The sequence below is a fragment of the Pteronotus mesoamericanus genome, unplaced genomic scaffold, assembly GCF_021234165.1.
Source record: "Pteronotus mesoamericanus isolate MK-2021 breed Mesoamerican mustached bat unplaced genomic scaffold, CSHL_Meso_final contig_123, whole genome shotgun sequence".
In the NCBI taxonomy this organism is placed as follows: domain Eukaryota; kingdom Metazoa; phylum Chordata; class Mammalia; order Chiroptera; family Mormoopidae; genus Pteronotus; species Pteronotus mesoamericanus.
The window spans coordinates 304,101-327,567 of record NW_026555049.1 but is presented as its reverse complement, the minus strand read 5'-3'; the positions used below and the strand labels follow the sequence as shown (position 1 = coordinate 327,567).

The 23,467-nt window shown below is 47.2% G+C and overlaps 1 protein-coding gene across 1 annotated transcript in view; it reads right to left on the bottom strand.

The window, feature by feature from the left end:
- Window positions 1-6,272, bottom strand: part of GRIK4 (glutamate ionotropic receptor kainate type subunit 4) — a 295,451-nt gene extending 289,179 nt beyond the window's left edge. Inside the window, exon 1 of the mRNA XM_054587574.1 lies at window positions 6,191-6,272. Coding sequence (XP_054443549.1) covers window positions 6,191-6,272 — 82 coding nt within the window. The remainder of the gene's footprint in view (window positions 1-6,190) is intronic.
- Between the last annotated feature and the right edge of the window lie 17,195 nt (window positions 6,273-23,467).

Here is a 23,467-nt window from a genome sequence, read left to right as displayed (position 1 = left end):
CCTGCCCTCTGGCTTTACTCATTCGCCCCGTGCCTCTGTCTGACACATGCCCTCCCCTCTCTTCCCTTTGAGGCTACCACTCCCCTTCATACAAGCATGGACAAGCCACAAAATCTATGGACCTCAGGTTCCTCTTCCATATGTTGTACCTCACAGATTATTGGGGAAATTAAATTAACATGTGTGTAAGAACATGTAGAAACCATGGCATAAGTGTGTCCAGGCAGCTGAGAGTCAGGAGTCCTGGCACTACCAAAAAGGCCTTTGTCAATTCACTTCTCCCAACTGGGACCCCTGTTTTTCTTGTCAGTCAAATGCAGTGTCTAGGCCTAATTCATTCCTCACTTCTCTGCACGAGACGATGGTCTAAGGCTGTAGTTCACAAATGGAAGAGTTGAGAGAGAGCACCCTGGGTGGTGCTCCAGGAAGAAGACCCAGCCATTGCTGAAGTTAGATGGTGATGTTGTAGGTTGAGTGGCTCCGTATAGCTCACTGCCTGGATGCCTGTCTAACTGCAGCTAAGCATCTCCTCCTCCCTGAGGATGGGGAGGGGGGTGCTGGGGTGGGGCAGGGAAGAGAGGAGAGGCGGCCTTGTGTGGCATACATGCAAGCAGACGTACACACAAACTTTTTTCCTGGCAAAATATTTACTCTCCTAATTACATATTCTGCACACTTACTGTCAAATAAAAGTGGTTGGAATTTTTGACCACTGAACAATATCTGGGAGAAGAGAAATTTGAAAACTGAAAGGTCAGCTGAAGATTCATAACTTGCCACTAGGTAATTCATCCAGCAACATTCACTAAGCACCTGCTATGGGCAGGCACCATGCTAGACCCAGTAGCACAGACATAAGAAGACATAGACTCCCTGAGGTGTTTACTAGGGGAGAAATTTGTGTCCCAGGAACCTTTCTATATTGCCTCTCTAGACGACAGATGAAAGTCATCAATGTATATTTGTCACTAATATGAAAGACAAATTGATTTCCCATATGGGTATTTCTATTTGGGAAAGAGATGAAAACATAGAAGCCAGTCAAAATTTCATAAATCACACCATGTGGAAACATTAATAAAGGGAGGCCACTCCTCAAAAACTCCCATGGCGAATCGTCTGCAAAGCACAGAATTTAGCTGGTATTTTGGATTTCAGTATGTCAGATATATTTAATGGACAGCAGAATAGGATAAGAAGTCAGTGTTTATTGTTTTTTCCCCTTGCCCCTCCAATTCTCTCATTATCTTTATCTTTGCAACAGTTATATGTTCTATGTTTAGCACTGTCTCTAAGCAACTAAGTAAAAGATAGTAGTTGTAAAGTAGTTGTGGGTCCTAGTAAGGCAGGGTATCAAGTAGATTCAGGTTCTTGCTGCTTCACTTCACCACACAGGGAAACCTTGAACAAGAAAGAGATGAAATTGCCACAGGAGCCACTGCTGTGTGTGATGCCACCCTTGCATGCAGGGGTCTGCTCCACCAGGACTGAACCTCAGAAACCCCAAGCTTCAGTGTCCTTATCCACCAGGTGGGCTTTGTACCCTTAGGAAGTTATTTGTATGTAAAATAACCAAAGAAAAGCAAAAGGCTATTTAGCAATAATGACTGCATTTTTCAATCCCTTTACCAGATAGAATCCCATATATTTAATGTGACTGCCACGATTAACGGGCTATCCCAAATGTCTCCAGGGGTGTACTAGCTGCCACAGAGCAAAGCAAAGATAGCTTTGGAGACAGGTTCAAACTTCAGTATTTGTGTGATAACCTTGGATGAGTTACTGAAAAATCTTCCAGCTCCCATTTCTTCATCTATAGAATGTAGATTGCCTGAAACATGTGAAATACCTGGCACAGCACCTAACAGAGCATCGGTGGGAGTTATACTGGTGATTACTGTTGTTTGGTAATCAATGCTTACCCCTCAAAAAATACTTATTGAGTGAAGTGATGAATGGATAATTGAATCATTGTCTTCAGATTAGAGCCAAAATTTGCATTAGAATCCAATAAGAATCTTCATCACATTTCCATTCCCTCTTTTAAAACAGATAGGTGGACTTTTTTTTTCTGTTGTTTCTTCTTTCTCTTCTGTTTCCTCCAATACATTTACCTCTTTTAGCAGAGATAAGACCAGAGAAAGTACTTTAAAACAATGATATCAAATACGTTCTTGGGGAAGCAGGTCTTTCAGAGGCCACAGGTTCTTCCACCATGACGTTCACTGAGTTTGTGCAATGCCTTGCATGCACTGGGCGCTGTGTCAGGGGGCTGCTTTCCCATGCCTTTCAGAGTCTGGTGGGGAAACACAGTACCATGATAATTACAGCAGAGCCCAGTGAGTGCTATAGTCTGGGGTATGGGAGAAAGGTAGGAAAAAGATGATTTATCCCTGGGAAGGACACAGTAGTATTAGGGAAGATCTTTGCAGAGGAAGAGCTACTGAAGCCAATGATACCATCATTTGGTGATGAAGAAAGAGGAGGGGAAGTTTTTCAGAGAAGATGGAATGGGAGGAAGAGCTCCCCAGGCACAGAAGGTAGATGGGTAAACCTGGAGGAAACCTCTCTGGTGTACCTGAGACAGGAGGTAGGCTGAAAAACCCAGCATTTGTTTGACTGACAAATGCTTACTGAGAACCTAAAGTGTTTGGGGCAAGGGTAACGTTTACTAGAGTCAGAGAATGGATGGGAGGAAACTACAAAAGACAATGGCCTTCACATACTATTGAAATGGATTCTGCTTCCCTAGAGGCTAAGGGAGCTCATGGGTGGGCAGCGAGGAATCCAACAGACTGATGGGGTCCAGTGCTGGCCGCCACTAGCTTGGCCACCTACTTGCTGTGTTACCTTGGCCAAATCACTGGCCACTTTGGGCTGCCTTCCTCATCTCTGAAATAAGCAGGCTGGAAAGTGGAATCCTTAGAATCCTTTTTTGTTCTAAGGTGTTACCATGATCCCCTTAAGTCATAGAGGGCTGAAGAGGCAGGGTGGGATCTTCTCAGAGCATTTATTAACTTGAGGCTCCCAAACTCATCATTCAGAGGACTCAGGGGGGAAAAAGCAAAATCAAGAGTCATTTTCAAAAGATCAGTGACTGAAGAGGCTGACATATGTGTGAGAGTCTGGGGAATTTATGTGGGCAGCCTCACAGTCATAAATAAAATTCCTTTTTCTTATACAATACCTCATTTACCGATTAAACACCGGACACTGTAATAGATAATTTGCCTACATCTCCAGTCTGTGCCTCACTTGAATGAAACACAGCAGCCCCAGTGCAGGGCAGTGGGTTTGGCTACAAATATCCATATTGTCACCAGGGGAGCTGCGGGGCTGAGGATGGAGCAGGTGGGGAAGCTGGTCTACATTCCTGGTCCCTTTGTGCAGCCTTGGTCTCATAACCATCTATACCTGTTCCGAGGCTGGAGGCCTCTGCAGAAGATTAGGCCCAGTTTGACCTTGCCAGCCAGCAAGGCTCCTGGCTGGAAATCAGTTGGACGTGGCCTGGCATGAACCAAAACTGAGGTCCAGCAATCTTGACAGAGCTGGACAATAATGCTCCACGTGTAGGTTTGAGAGTATGAGGGTCCCTTAAAGTCCTCGGTTGTTGGTGTAGCAGGCAAGAAAGGAACCTGTCAGTTCTACTTCCTGCCTCCCTCTAGGAGAACAAATGTCCGGAGAGCCGAGGCCCTGAGGCGCTGCCAGTTCTGGCTCCAGCCATTTCCGCTTCTCATTAGCGACAAGTGGAAATGGATGGGCTACCACTTTACCCGCTCATTTACAGGGGAGAAAACCTTGCAGCAATTGCTGAATAACTGTAGGCATCTTATAAATTAAGCATCTTAAGTATATGAGCCATTTTGCATTGCTGCTAACATAATTGAATTAGGTTTCGAAGTTTCAGTAAAAAGGAATGGGGAAGAGGGAGGGAAGATTTTGTTTTCAGTTCCTCTTTTTCAAGCTTGCAGAGTGGTGAGCCCAGCACTGGCTGAGCAGGAGGACTGAGTCATCCGGCCCCAGTTCCGACTGCCGTCCACTGTCTCCGCCTACACGTGGAGTGATGTGCCCCGGGCACCCTGGGGCTGTTCGAGGGCTGCAGCGGGCTGCTGGCCCTAGCCAGAGCCTCAGCTCTCGGCTTGCCTCTGCCCACCCTGGCCTCTTGACCACTACTTCGGAACCCTCGGGAGCAGCCCTGACTTGGGGCTTTAGGCCAATTCCCTGAGACTCAGTGTCACGACACTGTCATTCTCAATCAGCCTCTAACCCTTTCAGGATAAGTTCAGCACTCAGGATCCTGCCTTGCTTATAGGATTTACTTCCTGCCTTCTTCAGGTGGGTACCTGTCTGGATAAGCTGCCTGGTGTCTGGGTCTCCCCAGGGCTCTTCCCTAGCATTGCCCCCGGGGGCCTGCTGTTGGACAGGCCTTCAGGTAATGAACAACCCACCTGTCTGGATGACTCACTGCTGTGCCCCATCAGTCTGTCCACATTGACCCCCTTCCCCCAGATACACACACATGCCCCGAACTCCCCCAATCTCCACACCCACATCCATCCCAGGCCATCGGACCTGACATGGTGTCTGCTAGACTGAGACATTTCCTGTCCCTGCAGCTGACGCTGTGTCCTCAGGACTCAGGTCAGTAGTGCCTTGGCCTGCAGTTACCATCTTTGCTCAGTTTGGGGTGGGGTGGGGCAAGAGGAAGAGCACTTGATTTCCCAGGCATTCCTGGACTCTGCATGGAGCTAGGCCTTCTTCCCTTCCCCCAGGGATGGATGAGGCAAGGGGCCACTTTGTCCCACAGCAAATAGGACAAGGAAGAGAGCAGCGGGGACATGTTATCAGTAAAGTGACCTGGCTCTCCCTTTCCAGAACCAGGCCAGAGGAAACAGATACCAAGACCAGAGCCCTGCCAAGCAGTGGGCCAGGGTCACCCAAAGGAATCTCTGGCTTCATCCCAAGCACATCCTTTAGGAAGCCTTCTTGGACTGACCAGGGAAGAGATCCCCTCTATTCCCTGATCTCCAGCCTTGTATTTGGGGTCGCCAGGGCCATTCCCACCCTACTTCCTCACTTAACAGTTGTCTCTTTCACGTGCTAGGCTGTTGGTCACAAGCTGTAATGGGGACTTAGCAGCACCTTTATGCTCATTACAGTGGGAGCTGGGAAGGTTGACCATATTCGGTATGAGCCTGTCAGCTGCATCAACCCTACCACCCAGGCCCAGCTGAGGCAGGAGACAGCACAGGAAGAAGTCTGAGACTGCGCAGCTGTTGCTGGCCAGTGTCTAGCATCCTGGTTGCCAGGAAACGCCTTTTATCACTTAGGTGGAATGAATAGTAAACGGAGGCTAGGAGGGGGAGGGAGACAAGTCTCACCCACTAACTCAGCAGTCCTGAGCCTGGTCCGATAACACTGCCAGGTGTTCCAACACCACAAGAAGCACTATGTTAGTGCAGGAGGGGGGAAGTCCTTGAAATTCTATGCAGTGTTTCCACTCTCTGGGAAAGAAAGCCTTGAAACTGTGCCTTCATCCCAAGGCCTGAAAGGCAGGAGAGGGTCCCTGGTGCCCAGAGAAGCAGCCCATCAATAACTTGGGGTGACTGCCCCGACTTTAATTAACAGCCTCCTGTCACATATCTGTTTTACAACAAGATGAACACATGGAGCAAGATGAGGATTCAGGCTAACAGACCCCTACACATACCTAAGTTTGGTATGTGTATCCCCCCAGGAAAGCTGGAACCACACTTACCCGTTAATCGATATATAACATTTTTACTCCCATCCCACCAACTATATAAGTTCTCAGAACAAAGGACTTGCTCTCTTGGCACGCTGGCCGCCCGCGGCCTTGCCACCCCGGCCTTCAGCTGTTCTTACTTTTGCCACCCTGCTTTGCCCTGAACCTCAGTCTTTCACACCCCCCCTGCCCCCAATCTCAACTAGGCCCATTCTCTTCTATGGGAATGGATCACTAATAAACTCTGATTGTATGTTAATGGATTTGCTGATATGTAATTCTTTACATGCGTCAGCAAGAAGAATCAGGTTTCTCCCGTCAACACAGCCAAATGTGAGGGGACATAGTACAGGGTCATATGTCTTCAGTGGACACCTGGGATAATGAGAGAGGGCATCACCCATGGCAAGGATGCCCCTGGGGTGCTGTTTGAGCAGCACTTACCAATCCTCAGGGAGTGGGGACTGCAGGCGACCATCACAAGCCACACGGGAAGCAGCACCAAGGGTGCGGAGACTCGGGGCATCTTCTATAAATCCTCATGGAGCCTTCTGCTGGTCTGCGCATGACATCACTCTGCAAGAGTGAGGTGGGAGCCCGTGAGTCCTGTGTCCCTGCTGGGAAGCCACCATCCAGTCCAGTGACCCCAGGCACTTGCCCCACGCCACCCCCCAGAGCCTCTATGGGGAGGGTAAACAACTCTCCACAGAATGGCTGGCAGTGTCCACAGAGAATTCCAGGGAGGCTCCAGGCCTCTGTCCTTCCTCTCTATGCCCAAGCTCAGGTTCCCACTCCTTCCTCCTCAACAAAGCGGGGGCAGGTGGTGTACTGTGGTTGAATGATTCATGAGGCTCCACTTTTTTAAAATCTCAAATTGGGGATGAAGAACTTCATCTGCTCTTAAGGAACAGGAGACATGGAGGAGCAGCAGGGAGCATGGCGGGTGGCTGTGCCAATGCCCCAGACACCCCTGCATGCACTGCTCCCCAAGCAGGGGTGTGGGGCAGGGCTGGGTCCTGCAGGTGGCCTTCACAAGGGCTTCTCTAGGTCATTCAACACAGCTTCCTCACAGGTAAAAGCGGCACAGCGCTACCTGTCTGGTGAAGGTGAACTGAGGACTAAGACAATACAGAAGAAGTTGCCATGCTCAGGGCCTGGCTCAAAGGAGGTGCAATTCAGATGTCAGTTCCTCCCTTACCCAGATGAGTAGAAGTTCAGTCCCACATCATCAGCTTATTCCCACATGTGCTCCTGCCATCGGCTGAAAACTAACCCCTCCCCATCCTTCCTGCATCAACCCCTCTCTTCCCTCTCTTCCCAGGGCAGGCGGACCCCTGATATGAAAGCCAGAGCCTTTGGGGACTGCCTCCCCTAAAAGCAGCATGGGCATTGTCCCCTCACTGAGACCATTACAATACCTGAGACCAGAGCCTATAGGCTGCCAGGTCTGCCCCATTGCGGGGGTGAGAGTGGGCCTGGTGAGCACCTGGATATGCTATTCCTGGGTCATCCTTGGTTAAGAAAGCAGTATTAACAATTCCCCTCCCACCCCTTTCATAGACAGGCCAATAGAAACATGGGCAAAAGACTACAAATGAAACTTCACATACAACTATATCCAACATCCAGCATAGAAACATTTGAAAAGGCACTCCACTACATTAGGCTTCAGGAAAGGGCAATTTTAAACCTCAATAAGACACCAGTATACATCCACCAGGATGACTTTTTTAAAAAAGACAATGTCAAGTGTTGGCAAGGCTATGGAGCAACTGGAACTCACATAGTGTCGGTGGGAGTGTACACAGATAGGACTGTTTTGGAAAGCTGGTCTACTAGAGTTTTACACACACCCTGCTGACTCAACAACTCCACAGCTAGCACACAGGCACTAGAAGTGCAACGGGGCACAGCCAGGGCCCCCCGAAAGAGTATTTGTGACAGGGTCCAGAAAATGGGCTGTCCAAGAAAAAATATATTTTCCCCACCCCAGGGTGGGCCACTATGGGGGATGGGAGCCTTGAGCAGGGCCACTGAGAGTCATTTTGCGTGTCAATAACAGGATAGCTTCATTCCTCATTTGCAAAAAGGATTATTTTGCATATCACGAAAGCTAATCAGGAAGGTTTAAAAGACTTAATACAGAATGTAACTGGGAGAGGAGGAGGAGAGACAAGGGCCTGCAGGAGAGACAAAGGGACACAGACTCTGGGGAACAGTGTGAAGACTGTGTGGGAAGAAAGAGGGGAGAAAGGACTCTTGCTGGTGGGCCATGAGAAGGTGCCACATGGTTATGGATTAAGAGCTGGAGATCGCGGCAACGCAGCGGATGGTGCTGAGATCCATGAGAGGCCTGCCTAGCTGAGTCTTGGACTTCTGTTCTTTTTCTTCTGAAGGACGGTACCTCCCACTGGCCTGACTGGCCTAACTGGGCAAAGGTGGGGAAGGCAGGACTGTGTGTGTGCTGGTGATTGTTTTAAATGGATTTTGAGGTTTAAGAGCGACATTTAGCCATTAATCAAACCTGTATAAATTTTGAATAAATAGTTCCTTTCCTTTTCACCAAACTCTGCCATTCAGAGCCATAATTCCAAAGGTGGCGAGCAAAGGACCTACGACCGAGGGACCCTGGGAAAGCGGGGGGGCATTGTTTTGTTAATAGCATCTGGGCACACCCCCACCCCACGGGTCCATTTGTTCAGTAACAAGCGTATGTGCATGCTCACCAAGGATGGACTAGAATGTCCATGGCAGCACTCGGAATTCCTCCAAACTGGGAACTGCCCAAATTTCTAGCAGCAAAATGGAGAAATACAATGTATGTTCACACAGTGGAAGTTGTATGGAAATAAAAAGGAATAATGATGAATCTCATAAACATTATATTGAGCAAAAGAAGCCAGGCACAAAAGAATGTGTAAAGTATGATTCTATCCCTACATAGTGCCAAAGCAGACACAAAAACCATTCTGTGCTGTTATACATCTAGTTAGTGGTTACCCCTGGGGATGGGCAGTGACTAGAAGGGGACATGTGGGGTCTTCTGCAGGTGCTGGTGAGGTCCTGTTTCTTACTCTGGGTGCTGATTACACAAGTGTGTTCAGTGTGTGAATACTCACTGAGCTGACATTCACGATAATGTTCACTTTTCTGTATGTTTAAATACATGCTTCTCCCTCATACACTCAATGTTGCAGCCATGCCCAGCAGCTTGTGGTTTCCTGTGCTTGCCATACTCCCTCTCCCTGAAGGGGGTCCTCTCCAGCCCCTGCCCCTTGCCAGGCCAGGTGTCTCTCCATGGGCTGTCACAGCAGCCTATAGTGGCCCAGATACCAGCACTTTCCCTTCTGTGGCTGCTGCATGTGTCTACACCTGGGACGAGTGTGGACTTCTAAAGGGCAAAAACTGTTTCTAGTTTACTGTTGTATCCTCAGAGCCTGCATATACAAAACAGGTGCACAGCCCATATTCGTTCAGTGAAGGGAAGGGCCCAGGTAATGCCTCCTATAGGGAGAAAGGGGAAAATAAAAGACAAAGGCCACAATGCTGCTGGAGGCCTAGAACTCATGTCCTTTAATTCATGGGTGTCGCTGCAGGGACATAAAGACAGCAAACAGTGTTAAGGGAAGCTTTGCATCCTTGCTCACTGTGGATGAAGTCCATTGTTCAGTGACAGTCTGCACACTGCAGCATGAGCTTGACTGAGGAGGGGCAGGGGGCAGAAATCTTGTCTGACTCCCCAGGGTCCAGAAAAGTGTCTGGCATATATTACAGTCTCAGGAAATACTTGTAGAGTGGATAAATGAATAAACTGTCAGGGAGGAAAGAACTGTGAAGATCCGGTTAGGCTATATAAGAGTAATGTTAAATATAATCATTTATGTCAAATGCCTTCCATTGATGCCTGATCAGCATGCTGCATAGTAATTTTGCTAAATAGGGGTCAGATTAGCCTGTGTATTTTAGATTTCATTTGATGACAGAGCTGCTCAGTTCATGCAAGCCTGACTTTTGTCATCTATGGCCCTGAAGCCTGGTTGATCTTGGAAACCACATGTAAGGACAACATTGGCTGAGGTCCAGGGCTGCTCTTGGCTTCAGTTCTGTGACCTTGGGCACAACGATGAGAAATAATCTCCTCCCAAGCATTTGTTTAATGACATTTCCCACTGCCCCCACACACTCAATGTTCCGGGAATAAAAAGAACCATCATGTTACATATTTGTAATGCTTCAGGGTGCAAAATTCGACATATGAGAAGAGAAAGAGAAAGCTCTCTCTCTTTTTTTTTTGGATTCTTTATCCAAAAAACAAAACAAAACAAAAAGCACAAATAAATTTGAAGTGTATTTTCACTTTAATGTTTATATGAATCTGGCCTTAGAACCTAACATTGTAGCCTTTATTAACTGAGAGTATTTTAATAAAAAAGAAGTTATCCTGGAGATGTGCCCTCTTCCTACTCACAGTATCCCTCTCTGGGAATTTCACCACCACCCATGGCTTATTACCATCTGCACAGTGTGGCTTCTAAATTGGCTCCTTAGCCCCAAACACTCGCTGCTTCCTTAAATCTCCAACTGAATGTCCCATAGCACTTCAGACAATCTTCACACCAAAGAGAAGGTACCCTCTCTACCTCTCCCACTAGCTGCTTCTCTTACACCCTCCTCAGCACCACAGTCCCCTAGTTACCCAAGCCAGAAAGTCACCCTAGATTTCCCCTCCCCCAACCCCCCCATTGTGTCAGTCACTGAGTCCTGATAGCCCTACCGCTTCAACCCCATAACCTTCTCTCCACTGCCACTGACCCTCTCCAACCCAGACCTGTGTCGGCAATAACGGAGACCTCTGCCGTAGCAGCCTTCCTGATCTCCCTCCCTCTGGCTTTTCCCTCTCCAGTGACTCCCCTCACAGCAGGCAGGGTGCTTACTAAAATGTAAACTTGATAATGACACATTCCATTGCATCAGGGATCAAGGGCAAGCTCCTTCTTCCCTCCCTCCCTCCCTCTCGTGATCTGGCTCCTGATCTCCTGTCGCTACCACCCATCCCCCTGCACCTGACACCCCAGCAGAGCTGAAACCCAAGCTTCCCCAGAAAGCCCCCTCTGCCTGCGCACGGAATGCAGTCTCATCCCGTGATGGCCTGGGCACTGCTTTTCCCGGGCTTGGCTAAGCCTGCCTCCTAAACTGCCATCTTGCCCCACACTGCTGCCACCCCACCTGAAACGTTCCTCATTAGGACACATATCCTACTTATGACAAAGCTGCCTGTCTCCCCACAGAACGGACAGCTAAGTGGGAAGCAGTGGCAAGCACCTAGCACATTACCGGGCATATAGCAGGTGCTCAGTTAATACTGGCTGAATGATTAAATGAATAGATTGTGTCAAAAGGCATCTTCTGAGTTTACACAGATATAAAATAAATTCCCAGTTTGGCTCACAGATTTTATATATTCTCTGTGGTTAAAACAAACCTAAGCAGACATAATGTGGTAAATCTGGGCAAAGAATGATCATGGAAGTATGTTGAGAAGAGGAAGAAAGCAAACATTTACTTCCTTTTTTTTTATGGTTGGGGCTTAGTCTGATAGTCACACTTAAAAGTGTGAGTGTGACTTCTCTAAACCTTGACTTCTTCATTTGTAATATGGGGATGATAAAATTACCCTCAAAAATTGTTACGAGGAGTAATGTTAAGAGGCTTGTCCTGTGTGGCTTGCACTAAGCCCTTGGTAAATAGTAGCTATTCATGAGCATTATAGTAACCCCGTAAGATGGTATTGCATGCCACAGTCCACAAATGTGGAAGCTGAGGCTCAGGGAGGTTCAGTAATTTATCCATTTGCTGCAAATTGAGTGGTGCTGGGATCAAATTCAAGAAAGTCTAATGGTATTGCAGTCACAAATCCCATGCTTCTTTTTTTTAAAAACTATTTTTTGGTCTTTTCTTAATTTAAATTTTTTTAAAATTTATAAGTCATGTTTATCCTATTACAGTTGTCTCAGTTTTTACCCTTTTACCCCCCCCACTCATCCCACTCCCACCCCCCACTCCCACAGTCAGTTCCCACTCCGTTGTCCATGTCCATGGGCCATTCATACATGTTCGTTGTCTAGTCCCTTCCCCTTCTTGCCACATTGTCCTTCTTCCCCATTCCCTCTGGTCACTTTCAGTTTGCTTCATGTCTCCATGCTTGTGGTTTATTTTGTTCATTAGTTTATTTTGTTGAATAGAGTCCCCTTATAGGTGAGATGATATGGTATTTGTCTTTTATCAACTGGCTTATTTCACTTAGCATAATATTCTCCAGTTCTATCCATGTTGTCGCAAAAGGTAGGAGTTCCATCTCTCTCTCTCTCTCTCTTTCTTTCTTTCTTAAATGCAGATTATTTATTTTTTTAAATGTCAAAGTTAATTATAAAATATTTAAAAAATTTAATACCATTACAAAGTCTCAGCAATTAAATCAACATGATACCTGCACAGAAATAATCAAGTAGATCAATGAAATATAATGAGTATTCTAGAGACAACGTATCTGTCTGACAATGTAATAATATATGATTAAACTGATATTTCAAATCAATGGGGAACATGAGGCTTATTCAACAAATAAGGTGCATGGACCACTATTACTTGAAATAAAACAAATATAGAACCCTATTTCATACATTATATAAGAAATATTCAGGTGAGTTAAAAATCAATATATAGAATCTAAGGAATTTTAGAAAAAAATAGAACTAATATTTTTCATGACCTGAAGTAAAATATTCAAACCCAGAAGCTATAAAGTAAATATTGACAATATGACTGTGTTAAACATTTAACTATATAATAATATACATATAAAAAAGTTAAAGGACAAGGAATAGAATAGAAAAGTATTTGCAACACATCTAAAACATGGTTAATAGGTTTTTTTCTTTTTTGTTTATTTTTTAGGGAAAAATGTTCTACAAACCTTTAAACAATAAATGGATAAAGAATACTAAAAAGTCATTTAAGGCTTTTTTTAAAAAAATAGGAATAGGCAAGAAATATACTAAAACAGGTTTAGTTTCAACAAATAGTAAAAGAACAATTAAAATAACATCATTGTCACAATTAAGAAACCAACAGAAACAAGAGGGAAGGAGAGAGGGGTGGGCTGGGGAAAAGGAAGGGAAGGGGAAAGTCAGGGAACATATAGCAAGGACTCATGGACAAAACCAAAGGGGAGGGATTGGGGGAGGGGAGGGGGCAGGGGAAGGTGGTGGGGGGAAGACAGAGACAAATGTATTTGAAAAAATAGATAAATTAATAAAAATTTTAAAAAATCATTGTCATAATCAGATTAATGAGTATTAAAAATATTGGTAATATCAGGTATTGACAACTCTGAAAGGACCCGGGTATTCACAGAAACTTTTTCTTCATCTCAAGGCATATTTTGCAGTGCTGGTTTAGTGGAGGTGTATTCTTTTAGCTTTTTTTTTGTCTAGGAAACTCCTTATTTTGCCTTCCATTTTAATTGAGATCTTCGCTGGGTAGAGCAGTCTTGGTTGCAGACATTTGCTTTTCATGACTTGGAATATTTCTTGCCATTCCCTTCTGGCTTGCAGTGTTTCTGTTGAGAAGTCAGATGCTAGCCGTATCGGGGCTCCCTTATATGTTACTCCCTGTTTCTCCCTTGCTGCCTTTAGGATTCTCTGTCTTTGATATTTGCCATTTTAATGATGATGTGTGTTGGAGTGGGCCTTATTGGGTTCCTCTTGAATGGGACCCTCTGTGCTTCCTGGACTTGTGTGACATTTTCTCTTGTTCAATTAGGGAAGTTTTCCATCATTACTTTTTCAAACAGGTTCTCTCTCCCTTCCTCATCCTCTTCTCTTTCTGGTAGCCCTATTAAATGGATATTATTACATTTCAGGTTGTCCTGCATTTCCCTAAATGCCTCTCCATTCTTTTTGAGTCTTTTTTCACTTTCTTGTTCTTTCTGGGAACTTTTTTCTACATTGTTCTCCAGCTCTCTGATTCAGTCCTCAGCTTCATCTATCCTCCTTTTGATTCCTTCTACTGTGTTCTTCAATTCAGAAATTGTATTCTTCATTTCCTCTTGCCTCTTATTGATAGTTTCTATGTCCTTTTTCATGCTGACATAGTTTGCAGTAAGTTCCTCATAGTTTCCCTGTATTTTTTGTAATTCTCTCTGAGCTCACCGAGCTCATTGAGCTTCCTTAGAACCATTGTTTGGAACTCAACATCTGATAGTTTACTTGCCTCTCTTTCATTTAGTTCTCTTTCTGGGGAGTCCTCCTTTCCTTTCAAGTGGGGCATATTTCTTTGTCTTCCCATTATTTGTGAGACTCTTCTCTTTTGCTTCTGATTCTTAAGTTGATAATGTCTTAATTTCCTGACTTGTGGTGTGAACTTCTATGGTTGGAGACCACTGTTTTTACTTTCTGGATCTGCCTCTGATGATGTGAGATGTCGTCCCTGTCTGACTTTAGGCAGTCTGTTCCAGACTTCCAGGAATCTACTGTTTGTGGCTGTCTCCTTCAGCTGTTAATCTAGTCACTCTGCACTCAGCAGGGTGCCTTAGACAGCTCAGGGCAGGGTGGAGTCCTTCCTGGGGGTGGGGTTATGGGGTCCTTTCACGCTGTTGCCATTTGCGTGAGGAATCAGCACTGGGTTCCCGCTAGCTACTCTCTCCATTCTCTCCCCAAAGCCTCTGTCTCCAGTTTCTCCTCAAGTGTCTCCAGACCTCTGTGTGCCCCCTTTAGCCAGGGACCTACTATCTGTGCCTGCCACTCTGAACTCAGCAGGCAGCTTAGATAGCACAGGGCGGGGTGGAATCCCACCTGGGGGTGGGGCTATTGGGTCCTTTGACGCTGGTGCTGCTCAGGGGGCGTGGTCTCTGCCAGACCGAGATGGCTGCTGCCGCATGGCGGGTGAGTCAGCACTGAGATCCCGGCTACTCTCTCAGTTTTCTCCTCAAAGCCTCCTTCCCCAGTCTCTCCTCAGGCATCTCTAGCCCACTCTGCCCCCGCCTTTGCTGGAAACCAGGGTAAGTGGCTGCAAGTAAAAATTTATGTGTTGGTCCTTTAAACAGTTCTGTGCGTCTTCAGCCACCTGTCTGGTAGAGAGCAACCCTGCCGCTTTTCGCAGCTGGCTGTTTTCTGTGTACTTTTGGAGCTCTGGTGCTGTGGGCTAGAGATCACCACTTTTGGTTTATACCCTGCTCTTCTCAGGAGGATCCAACTGGCCACTTCAGTATCTTTCTGGTGCTGCCACCTGTGGGCACCCTGCCTGCCTTCTTTAGTCTCTACCGCCCTCATTACTGGTTAGATTGCACTAAAGCTGATTCTTCTGTCTCTGAAGTTACAGGGTTCCTCTCTCACTATTGTTCAGTTGTTTCTTCTAGGTGATTTCTCCACAATTTAGTTGTAATTCCAGGTTGGCCCTGGGAGGCGGTCCGTGTGACTTCCATTCACTCCTCCGCCATGTTGATTCTCTCCCATGCTTCTTCTTTGATTGGAGTTGAATAAGGAAGAACTGGCAGAATTTAAGTGCCAAACAGGTACACAGATATGGCTTCCAATTTCCAAGGCTCTCTGATAGTTGCCACCTAAACAGAGCTGCGCCTCAATCCTGTACTTTAGGTAACTCAGAGGTGGAGAGTCCAAAAACAGAACATTTCTGCGCAACTGAGGACACTTTTGACACCTTAGGATAGCCATGCCCATTGTAAAGAGTGTTGAGGTAGGGTCCAACATGAAGAGAAGGCATGTTGGATCTGGCTGTAGATCTTATTCAGGGCACACTCCTGTTGATCCCGTTTCCTCATTGGCAACATGGGAATATCAATGCCTACCTCATGGGGTGCTAATCACCAGGAGAGCAGGGAACATATTGGAACTTCCCACCTGTGTTTCCAGTTCCTAGCACAGGATGGTACATAGTAGGCACTCAAAAGTATCTGTTGAAATAATGAAGGAATCCAATTGAATAATGCATGTGGAAAAGGCTCTGTCAATATATATTCTCATAACTTACATTCAAAGTCCTTGGCCACAAGGACTCTGCAATCCAGGTCCAGTCTCCCGTGGTACGAGCACCCCTCTGAGTCTCCAGCCTTCACTGTCTGCAGCAGTGATACCACCTGGCTACACACTGTCCTGTGAGTGCTTGAAAGACATGCTGTGGAACACTGGCCTGCTTTACCATTTACCTGCCTAGGATCTCTCAACCAAAAATGAAAGACCAGGCATCTCTACTTCTACCTAATTTTCACTTTTTCAGGATTTGAAGTTTGGTCAGCTTCCATAAGCTGAATCCTCTAATGTCTCTAAGTGTCTCTGATCCCGGTTCCATGCTGGTATTTTGAATACAAGCTCCACAGGGGCAGAGCCGCCTTCTTATTCACTGCTATACCTCCAGCACCTGGAATAGTGCCTGGTGCCATGCCACCACCAATAAACAGAGTTGAACATTTGCATGAGTGAACGAATGAATGAGTAAATGGTTATTCAGCTTTGCACTTACATATGCCCACTCTCTATAACCAAGCAAGCTGTGGGAGGCAGGGAAACACCTCTTTCAACATGTATCTTCCTAAAACACTTGCTATACCGATTGTCTATACAGGGTGCCTATCCTGAGCAAAGACTCAGTTAATGTTTCATGGTTCTGACCAGCCCTGCACGATATGCACAGACAGGCACCACCTGCCAATAGCTTACAGTGTTCAGGCAGTGAACACATTGTCTGAACCTCTTGGCCCAGTTGTGCTAAATGGCTTCTCCTCTCCAGACTTGTCAACTGTCCCTCTGCTGGTCTCCCTCTCCTCTTCTTAGTGCTATGATACCATTTTCCAGGGTGGCTCAGAAGAGGAGGCTGATGGTTACCACATGATGTTTGGAGGACATGGGAAACCAGAGGGGCAGCCGGATTAATTACAGATCTTCTTTTGGCTGCGGGCAACAAGGCCTTGATTATGCCCCAGGCCCTGAAGACAAATGGGTGTGGGATTCTTTGCCATTCTGACTCCCGGCTGGGAGGAGCTCCCAGCAGAAGTCAGCAGCGCGGAGGAAGCATGCAGGGTGGCAGGGTGGCCAGGGCAATGGACTGGGGCCACTGCACAACTGAGGACACTGGGCAGGACTGCAGGCCCCATGGCCTCCTTGAGGGAGAATGAACCTTTGTGGCCTGACACAGTTGCAGAGCATGTGTAAAGGTCCTGTCTCCCTGGCAACATGTAGTGCCACACCAGGACGCAGGTTCTGTCCTGAGCACAGAGACCTGGGTGTTCATTAGCTCTGGGAGCCACCTTCCTGAGCCTCAGCTTCATTCTGTAAAATGGGAGAATCAGACTAGATGATCTCCAAGATTCTTTTTAGCTTTTAAATTCTCAAGTTCTAGGAACTATTTTACAGTATTTACTTATGACATGCAAAGTACTATTTCAGACTCACTGCTCTTCAGAAGAACCCTGTGAGGCAGAGACTCATGCTCCCCATCTGCTGGTGTGGTGCCCAAAAGTAGGCTGAGGGAGACTTGCAAGGGGCACTCAGCTCCAGGGCCCATGCTCACCCACCGTTCTACCCTGGCTCTCTCTATATATCCCAGAGCCTGGCAATAGCTGGCATTTGAGGGAATGTTGGGATGTGATTATAATGACTATCACAATGTTGAAAAAGAAGAAAAATGCAAGTAGGTCTTAGGCTCATCTGTACATTTTGCCAAATTGAGGTGGGCAGGCAATAACAGAAATATGACGCTGGGGTGTCCTTTGGCAAAACTATCAGTCCAGTTATCCTCAACCTTTAGGATTTAGCACAGGGAGATACTCCCAGGAGTTTGTGATGAGTTAACATGGCAGGTTAGCAGGTGCTTGGCATCAGCCTGGGAGCTGGACCAGCTCTGATGGTCCAGGACGAACTGAAGAGCAGTGGCATGCCCAGCCAGGCCTGCCTTTAAAGGAAGATATTCAAGGAGCACAGCAACTGCAAGTACCTGCTGGCATGCAGGACGTGTGACTAGGAATAGTTGTTCCCAACCTTGGACACGAATGGGCAAGACGTAAGGAATCCGCAGTCTTTTTTCAGCACTCTAAACCACCTCCTGTGTAGATTTAAGACTGAAGCAAGCCTTCAATCCACGGCTAAACAGTCTTCCCTCACCAGGGGCCAGAGCAGGTGTCCCTGTTTCCAATCCCAGCCACTACTATGTGTCCTGAAGCTGGTTACTTAACCTCCAAGAGTGTCACTTCCCCAACTGTCAACTGTGGGTGACAATGCCTGCCTTGAAAATTTGTTGCAAGAGGATTTAGCTGCAATGCATTCAGTAAATTTGAATGTCCTTGCTTCCCTTTCTCCATCCGCATTCAAGGATCTCTCAGCCCATGCATGCAGGCACCCTGGACTGCATCCCTGTCCTCTCCCAATAAGATGGCCTCCACACCTCTCACAAAAATTAATCCACCGCCTTTTTACCTCCACAGGGCTGCTCCAAGTCAGCCCCATCCCAAAAGCTTTCCCTGAGGAAGCCAGTCCTCCTTCCTCCCTCAGACTCAGCCCGGCATGGGAGAAAAGTCTGATTGGAGGAGGAAACCAGTGACCCCGGGCCCATTTCTTAATCTCTGGTGGGTTCCATTTCCTCTTCTGTGACAAAGGGACATGACAGCCCCACTGTCTACCTTCCAGGGTGTGAAGGGGATCAAATGAGATAGTGGATGTGCATTACTTTGCAGGTAAGTCAAGTGTTTTTCCTTTAACCTGGACTGGCCAAAGCACATAAATAAACTTACTACCACTACATTATTTATACTTTATTTATTCAACAAATATTATTTACTGAATATGTACAGTGTGGTAGTCAGCATTCAGGCCCTGGAATACAGCCCTGCCCTTTGGAGCTTACCGTCAAGGGAGAGGATATTCCTCCCATTTCCAGGTAACTGAAGCCATAATGGCAGCTAGTGCAGGAAAAGCTCAGGGTGCTACAGAGTATGTGGCAGGGGCATCTCCGGACACAGGAAGGGAAGGTGGCCCTGAGGATGAAGTCTGCAATTTGAGTTGACCAAGTTCTTTGAAGGGGACGGTGTGTGGGGAGAAGGAGATCCCAGACAGAGGAAAAGACATGGAGAAGACCCAGAGGCCTCTGGTGCAATGTGGTGAGTTTCAGAAGTGGCAGGGAGTCCATAAGGCTGGAAAGCTGAGAGCATCTTCTCTATGTATCTGCTGTGTTTTTGTCCAGGCTCCATCGTCCCTCCCTCTCTCTCTGTCTCTCTCTTCCCCCACGTCCATGATAAGGCTCTACATCTACAGCTGATTACCTCCATGAACCCCATACTGGACCCAGCATCGTTCACACACAGGATAAGGAGGCTGTTACATCCATATCTCCTTCCTGCTGCAAAGGAGATGGTTAGAGGTGAGAAGATGGAGTTAATCATGGACCACAGAGAGCGAGTGGAAATAGGAAGAGGACCACAGGGTCAGATGTGAAGGGCAAGACTGGCTCCGGGAAAATGTCTGGCATTTACAGGAGGCCACCAGGGTGGGCCCTCAGGAAGCCAACTATGTGAGAACTGAAGTTTTGAAATAAAATAGCCCAGTGCTGGAGCCGTTTGTAACACATTTACAGCAGAAAGACCTTGTAGGAGTGTTACAGAAAAAATAGAAAGTGAGCAGGGGAGAAAGATGTGGAGAGAAACTGCTTTTACAGACTACATTTTAATTTCCCGTAGGTGAACAGTCCTCCCTCCCTGCTCGGGACCTGTCTGGGAGTGGAGGCGCTCTCCAAGGGCAGCCTGTCCCCGCCCTGGAGCGAGGCGTGTGCAGGGCAACCTTCCACGAAGAGATTTGAAAAAAGCTGAGCTCTGCAGTCTGGAGGACTGAATGGGGCGGGGGGCGGGGGCGGGGGCGGTGCTGTGTGAGGGAGGAGGGGAGATGCACTCAGAGTTTTAACTATCTGAAGCCAGAAATGGGTTGCTAAAGACTCATGAATGGTAGTGCACAGAGAATCTCCTGTGGTTCCCTGGTCAAAGCCAACCAGGGAAATGCTCTGATGTTAGCAATGAGTAAAGAAGCAAGTCCTGAACTTGAGACCTGCAGGGTCACAGACACAGAGCCCACCCCTTCTCATTCCCTGGCCTGGCTCCCTCACACCCACGCGGAGGCCTCACTGTGTCTGTCCTGCTCATAGTCATTGCGCACACACAAGCATGTCAGCCTTTTCAATGTCTCAGTCACCATTGTCACAAAGCAAGATCCTGTCTTTTTTTTTCTTTTTAAGTCCTAGCCAGAGCAGGCGAGGTGCATGCACTCCTCTCAGGGGAGCCCAGATCTAACCCCCACTTAGCTCTCCAGGGATGCGGGAGGCTCAGGCTCTTAAGGCAAACAGAGAAGCTAGATACTGTAAAATAAAGGTCCATAACAATGTAAATAGTGTCCTTTTCAGAATGCGAAGTGATGGGCTTCTCGTACTGGTGTCAGCCAAGCTCAGCAAGCTCTGGGAACGGTCTAGGAACACACGCATGGTCCACCCCCACCTCTTCCCTGACACCCAGCTGCATGAGCACCAACAGACACGGCTTCGGGGCAGACGGGCACCAGGCTCTGTGAGGAGCAGAGGACAGGAACTCCTCCTGCCAGCTGCGTTCTGGAGACGGCCTTCTGGAACTGCAATCAGGGGTAGGAAGAAAACTTGCTTTTCATGCTAAAGTGTTTTCTACTGTTCACATTTTAAACTAAAACACTGAATTGCTTTTCAATTAAAAAATCTAGTTAATAATTTTTAAAAACACAGTAAAGAATCCCACTTTCACAATGATAGCTACAAGGCCTGGGCATGTCACTTAGCCCCGTGAGCCTAAGTCCCCTCCTCTACATAGTGAGGCCTCTAACACCTCAGGTTCCAGTGCTCGGTGATGGCTGGGCCTCCCCAGGACCCTTGTAGCCTCTCTGGATGACTCATCAATGGCCCAGGTTCTCTGGCTGACAGGAAAGCATGAACTAGGCTGATGCTCAAAGCTGACCCGGGTTGCAACCACACTCCTCTCCCAGCCACAATCTAACCCCAACATTCCCCTTCCCCCTTGCTCCCTCCACAGCTTCTGCCCTAGTACTCACCCCTGAGCATTTGTCCCTCCTCAACATACATACACCAGGCTCTCTGGCTCTTGGCCAGATCCCAGGCCCTGGGTGAGAGAAGGGCCCTCCCTCAAAAGGAGTGACCCTGGAGGGACCGTGAGGTTAAGCCAGTGTCTGAGGGGCTCCGGGAGGCAGGGGGCGTTCTCCAGCAGCTACCCTGGGCTCCTGCGTTTGCCGCAGCCCATAGAAGAGAGCACAACTCACACTTGGCGTGTCGGAGCTCCACCACTTTTCCTCTGCCACAGCCGGGAAAGGCTGCCGAAACCACAGGCAGTGCCAGGTGAGGCCGTAGGTTGGAAGTCCAGATGCTGGAGGCTTTATCCTGCCCTTGTACAGTCTCAGGGAGACCTTGGGGAAGACTTTGGCTTCCTTAGCTAGGCAACAGGCTGAGCCTGCACTCACACTCAGCCCCTACAGAGACCTTGGTGAAGGGGGCATATAACCATGAGATCCCAGCTCCAGCTACCACAAGGGGAAGGGACGCAGGTTCTGTGCCTCTGCCAAGGGGGCCAAGACACTGATGGAGCCCAGATATACCTCCCAGATCCCAGCAACTCCGCAGCACTGAACCACAGACCCCACACATGGGGCACACGCAGCTCTGTGCCATGCTATCAGAACTCTCAGCTGTGCTATCTTCCCTCCAGAAGTGAGGGGGAGAAATAAAATACCTTTATGTGAAAAGTAAAAGTAAAGCAATGCACTGGAGAACTCTTGATGCACAACAGTAGTGAAGCAGCTTCTGTAAGGCAAGGCAGCCTTTGTAGCCAAGTGCAGAAGAAGTGTTAAGCAGAGCAGAAAGGTGTCCCTGGGCTGGGGCATTGGGAGCAAGATTCTTGGAAGATGTGGGCCACATGATGGGCCCTGCAGCATGTGCTGGACAGGAAACAGACCTTATAGGTTTGTAGTAGGAAAAGCAAGTGGTGTCCCAAGCACAGTGACTAAGCAAACTTGTAAGGAGCACATTGTGTCTGAGGGTCCTGGAGATAAGCGTGCGGTCAGATTCTAGAGCGCCTTGAATATTAAGGTTAAGGAGCTTGGATTTTATCCTCCAGGTAATAAAGAGCCATTGAAAGTTTTTGGGCACAAGGTGGAGGCATAGGTAAACACGGCTCGCCTCCTTGCACAACCACAGCAAAAATTACAACTAGACTGCAAAACAAATATCACCCAGAGCCATCAGAAAATTGAGCTGTATAGAAGTCTGACAACCACGGAATTAAAGAAGCCACATTCATCCAGACAGGTAGGAGGGCCAGAGCAGCACAGAGGTGTGGAGGCTTAGAACGGGGTGTCCTACACCCACGTGTGGTAGATAAAAATGGGGAGGGATCCCTTAGGAGCGAGGGATCCCAGCCCCAGTCCAGACCACCCAGCCTAGGGTTCCAATGCCAGAAAGAGAAGTCCCCATAACTTCTAGTTGTAAAAACCAGTGAGGGTTGGGGCAGCAGAAGAAACTGTAGGATTATTAGGAGACTCCTCTTAAAGGGCTCACAACCATCTTAGGACTTAATGCAGACTCACTCCCTCTGGCTCCAGCACCAGGGCAGCAGCTGGAAGGGCACCAGTGGTGTATGGGAAGGAACTGAAGTGTCTGGCATTAGGGTGAGTGCCTGGGGACAGCTTCCTCCCCCAAAAAACTCCAGAGGCCAGGCAGCAGCATTGCCCCTTCTCCAAGTCCTCCCCTCCACAGAACCACAGAGCAGCTATACCATATTTGAGACTCCATCAACCTGGTTCACCTGGGCTGCTCCGCCCAGGCCATTACCTCAGGCTCCACCCTATCCAAGTTACTGGTGTGCTTTTCTACAATGGGCCACACTACTAAGACAGGGAGTCAAAGCAGCTCTGCCTAACACACAGAAACACACACAGGGAGGCTGCCAAAATGAGGAGACAAAGAAATATGGCCCAAGTGAAAGAACAGGGAAAAACTCCAGATAAAGAATTAAATGAAATGGAGATAAGCAATCTGTCAGATGCAGAGTTCAAAACACTGGTTATCAGGATGCTCAAGGAATTCATTGTGTACTGCAACTGCATAAAAAAGACCCAGGCAGAAATGAAGGTTACACTAAGTGAAATAAAGAAAAAATTACAGGGAACAAACAGTGGAGTGGATGAAGCTGAGAATCAAATCAATGATTTGGAATATAAAGAAGGAAAAAAAAATTCAATCAGAACAGCAAGAAGAAAAAAGAATCTAATAAAATGAGGATAGGCTAAGGAGCTTCTGGGACAACTCCAAACATACTAACATTCAAATTATGGGGGTGCTGGAAGGGGAAGAGAAAGAGCAATAAATTGAAAACTTATTTGAAAAAATAATGAAAGAAAACTTCCCTAAGTTTGGTGAAGGAAACAGACATACAAGTCCAGGAAGCTAAGAGAGTCCCAAACAGGATAGACCCAAAGAGACATCAAGACACATCATCATTAAAATGCCAAAGGTTAAAGATAAAGTAAGAATCTTAAAAGCAGCAAGAGAAAAGCAGATAGTTATCTACAAAGGAGTTCCTGTAAGACTGTGAGCTGATTTTTCAAAAAACACTTTGTAGGGTAGAAGGGACTGGCA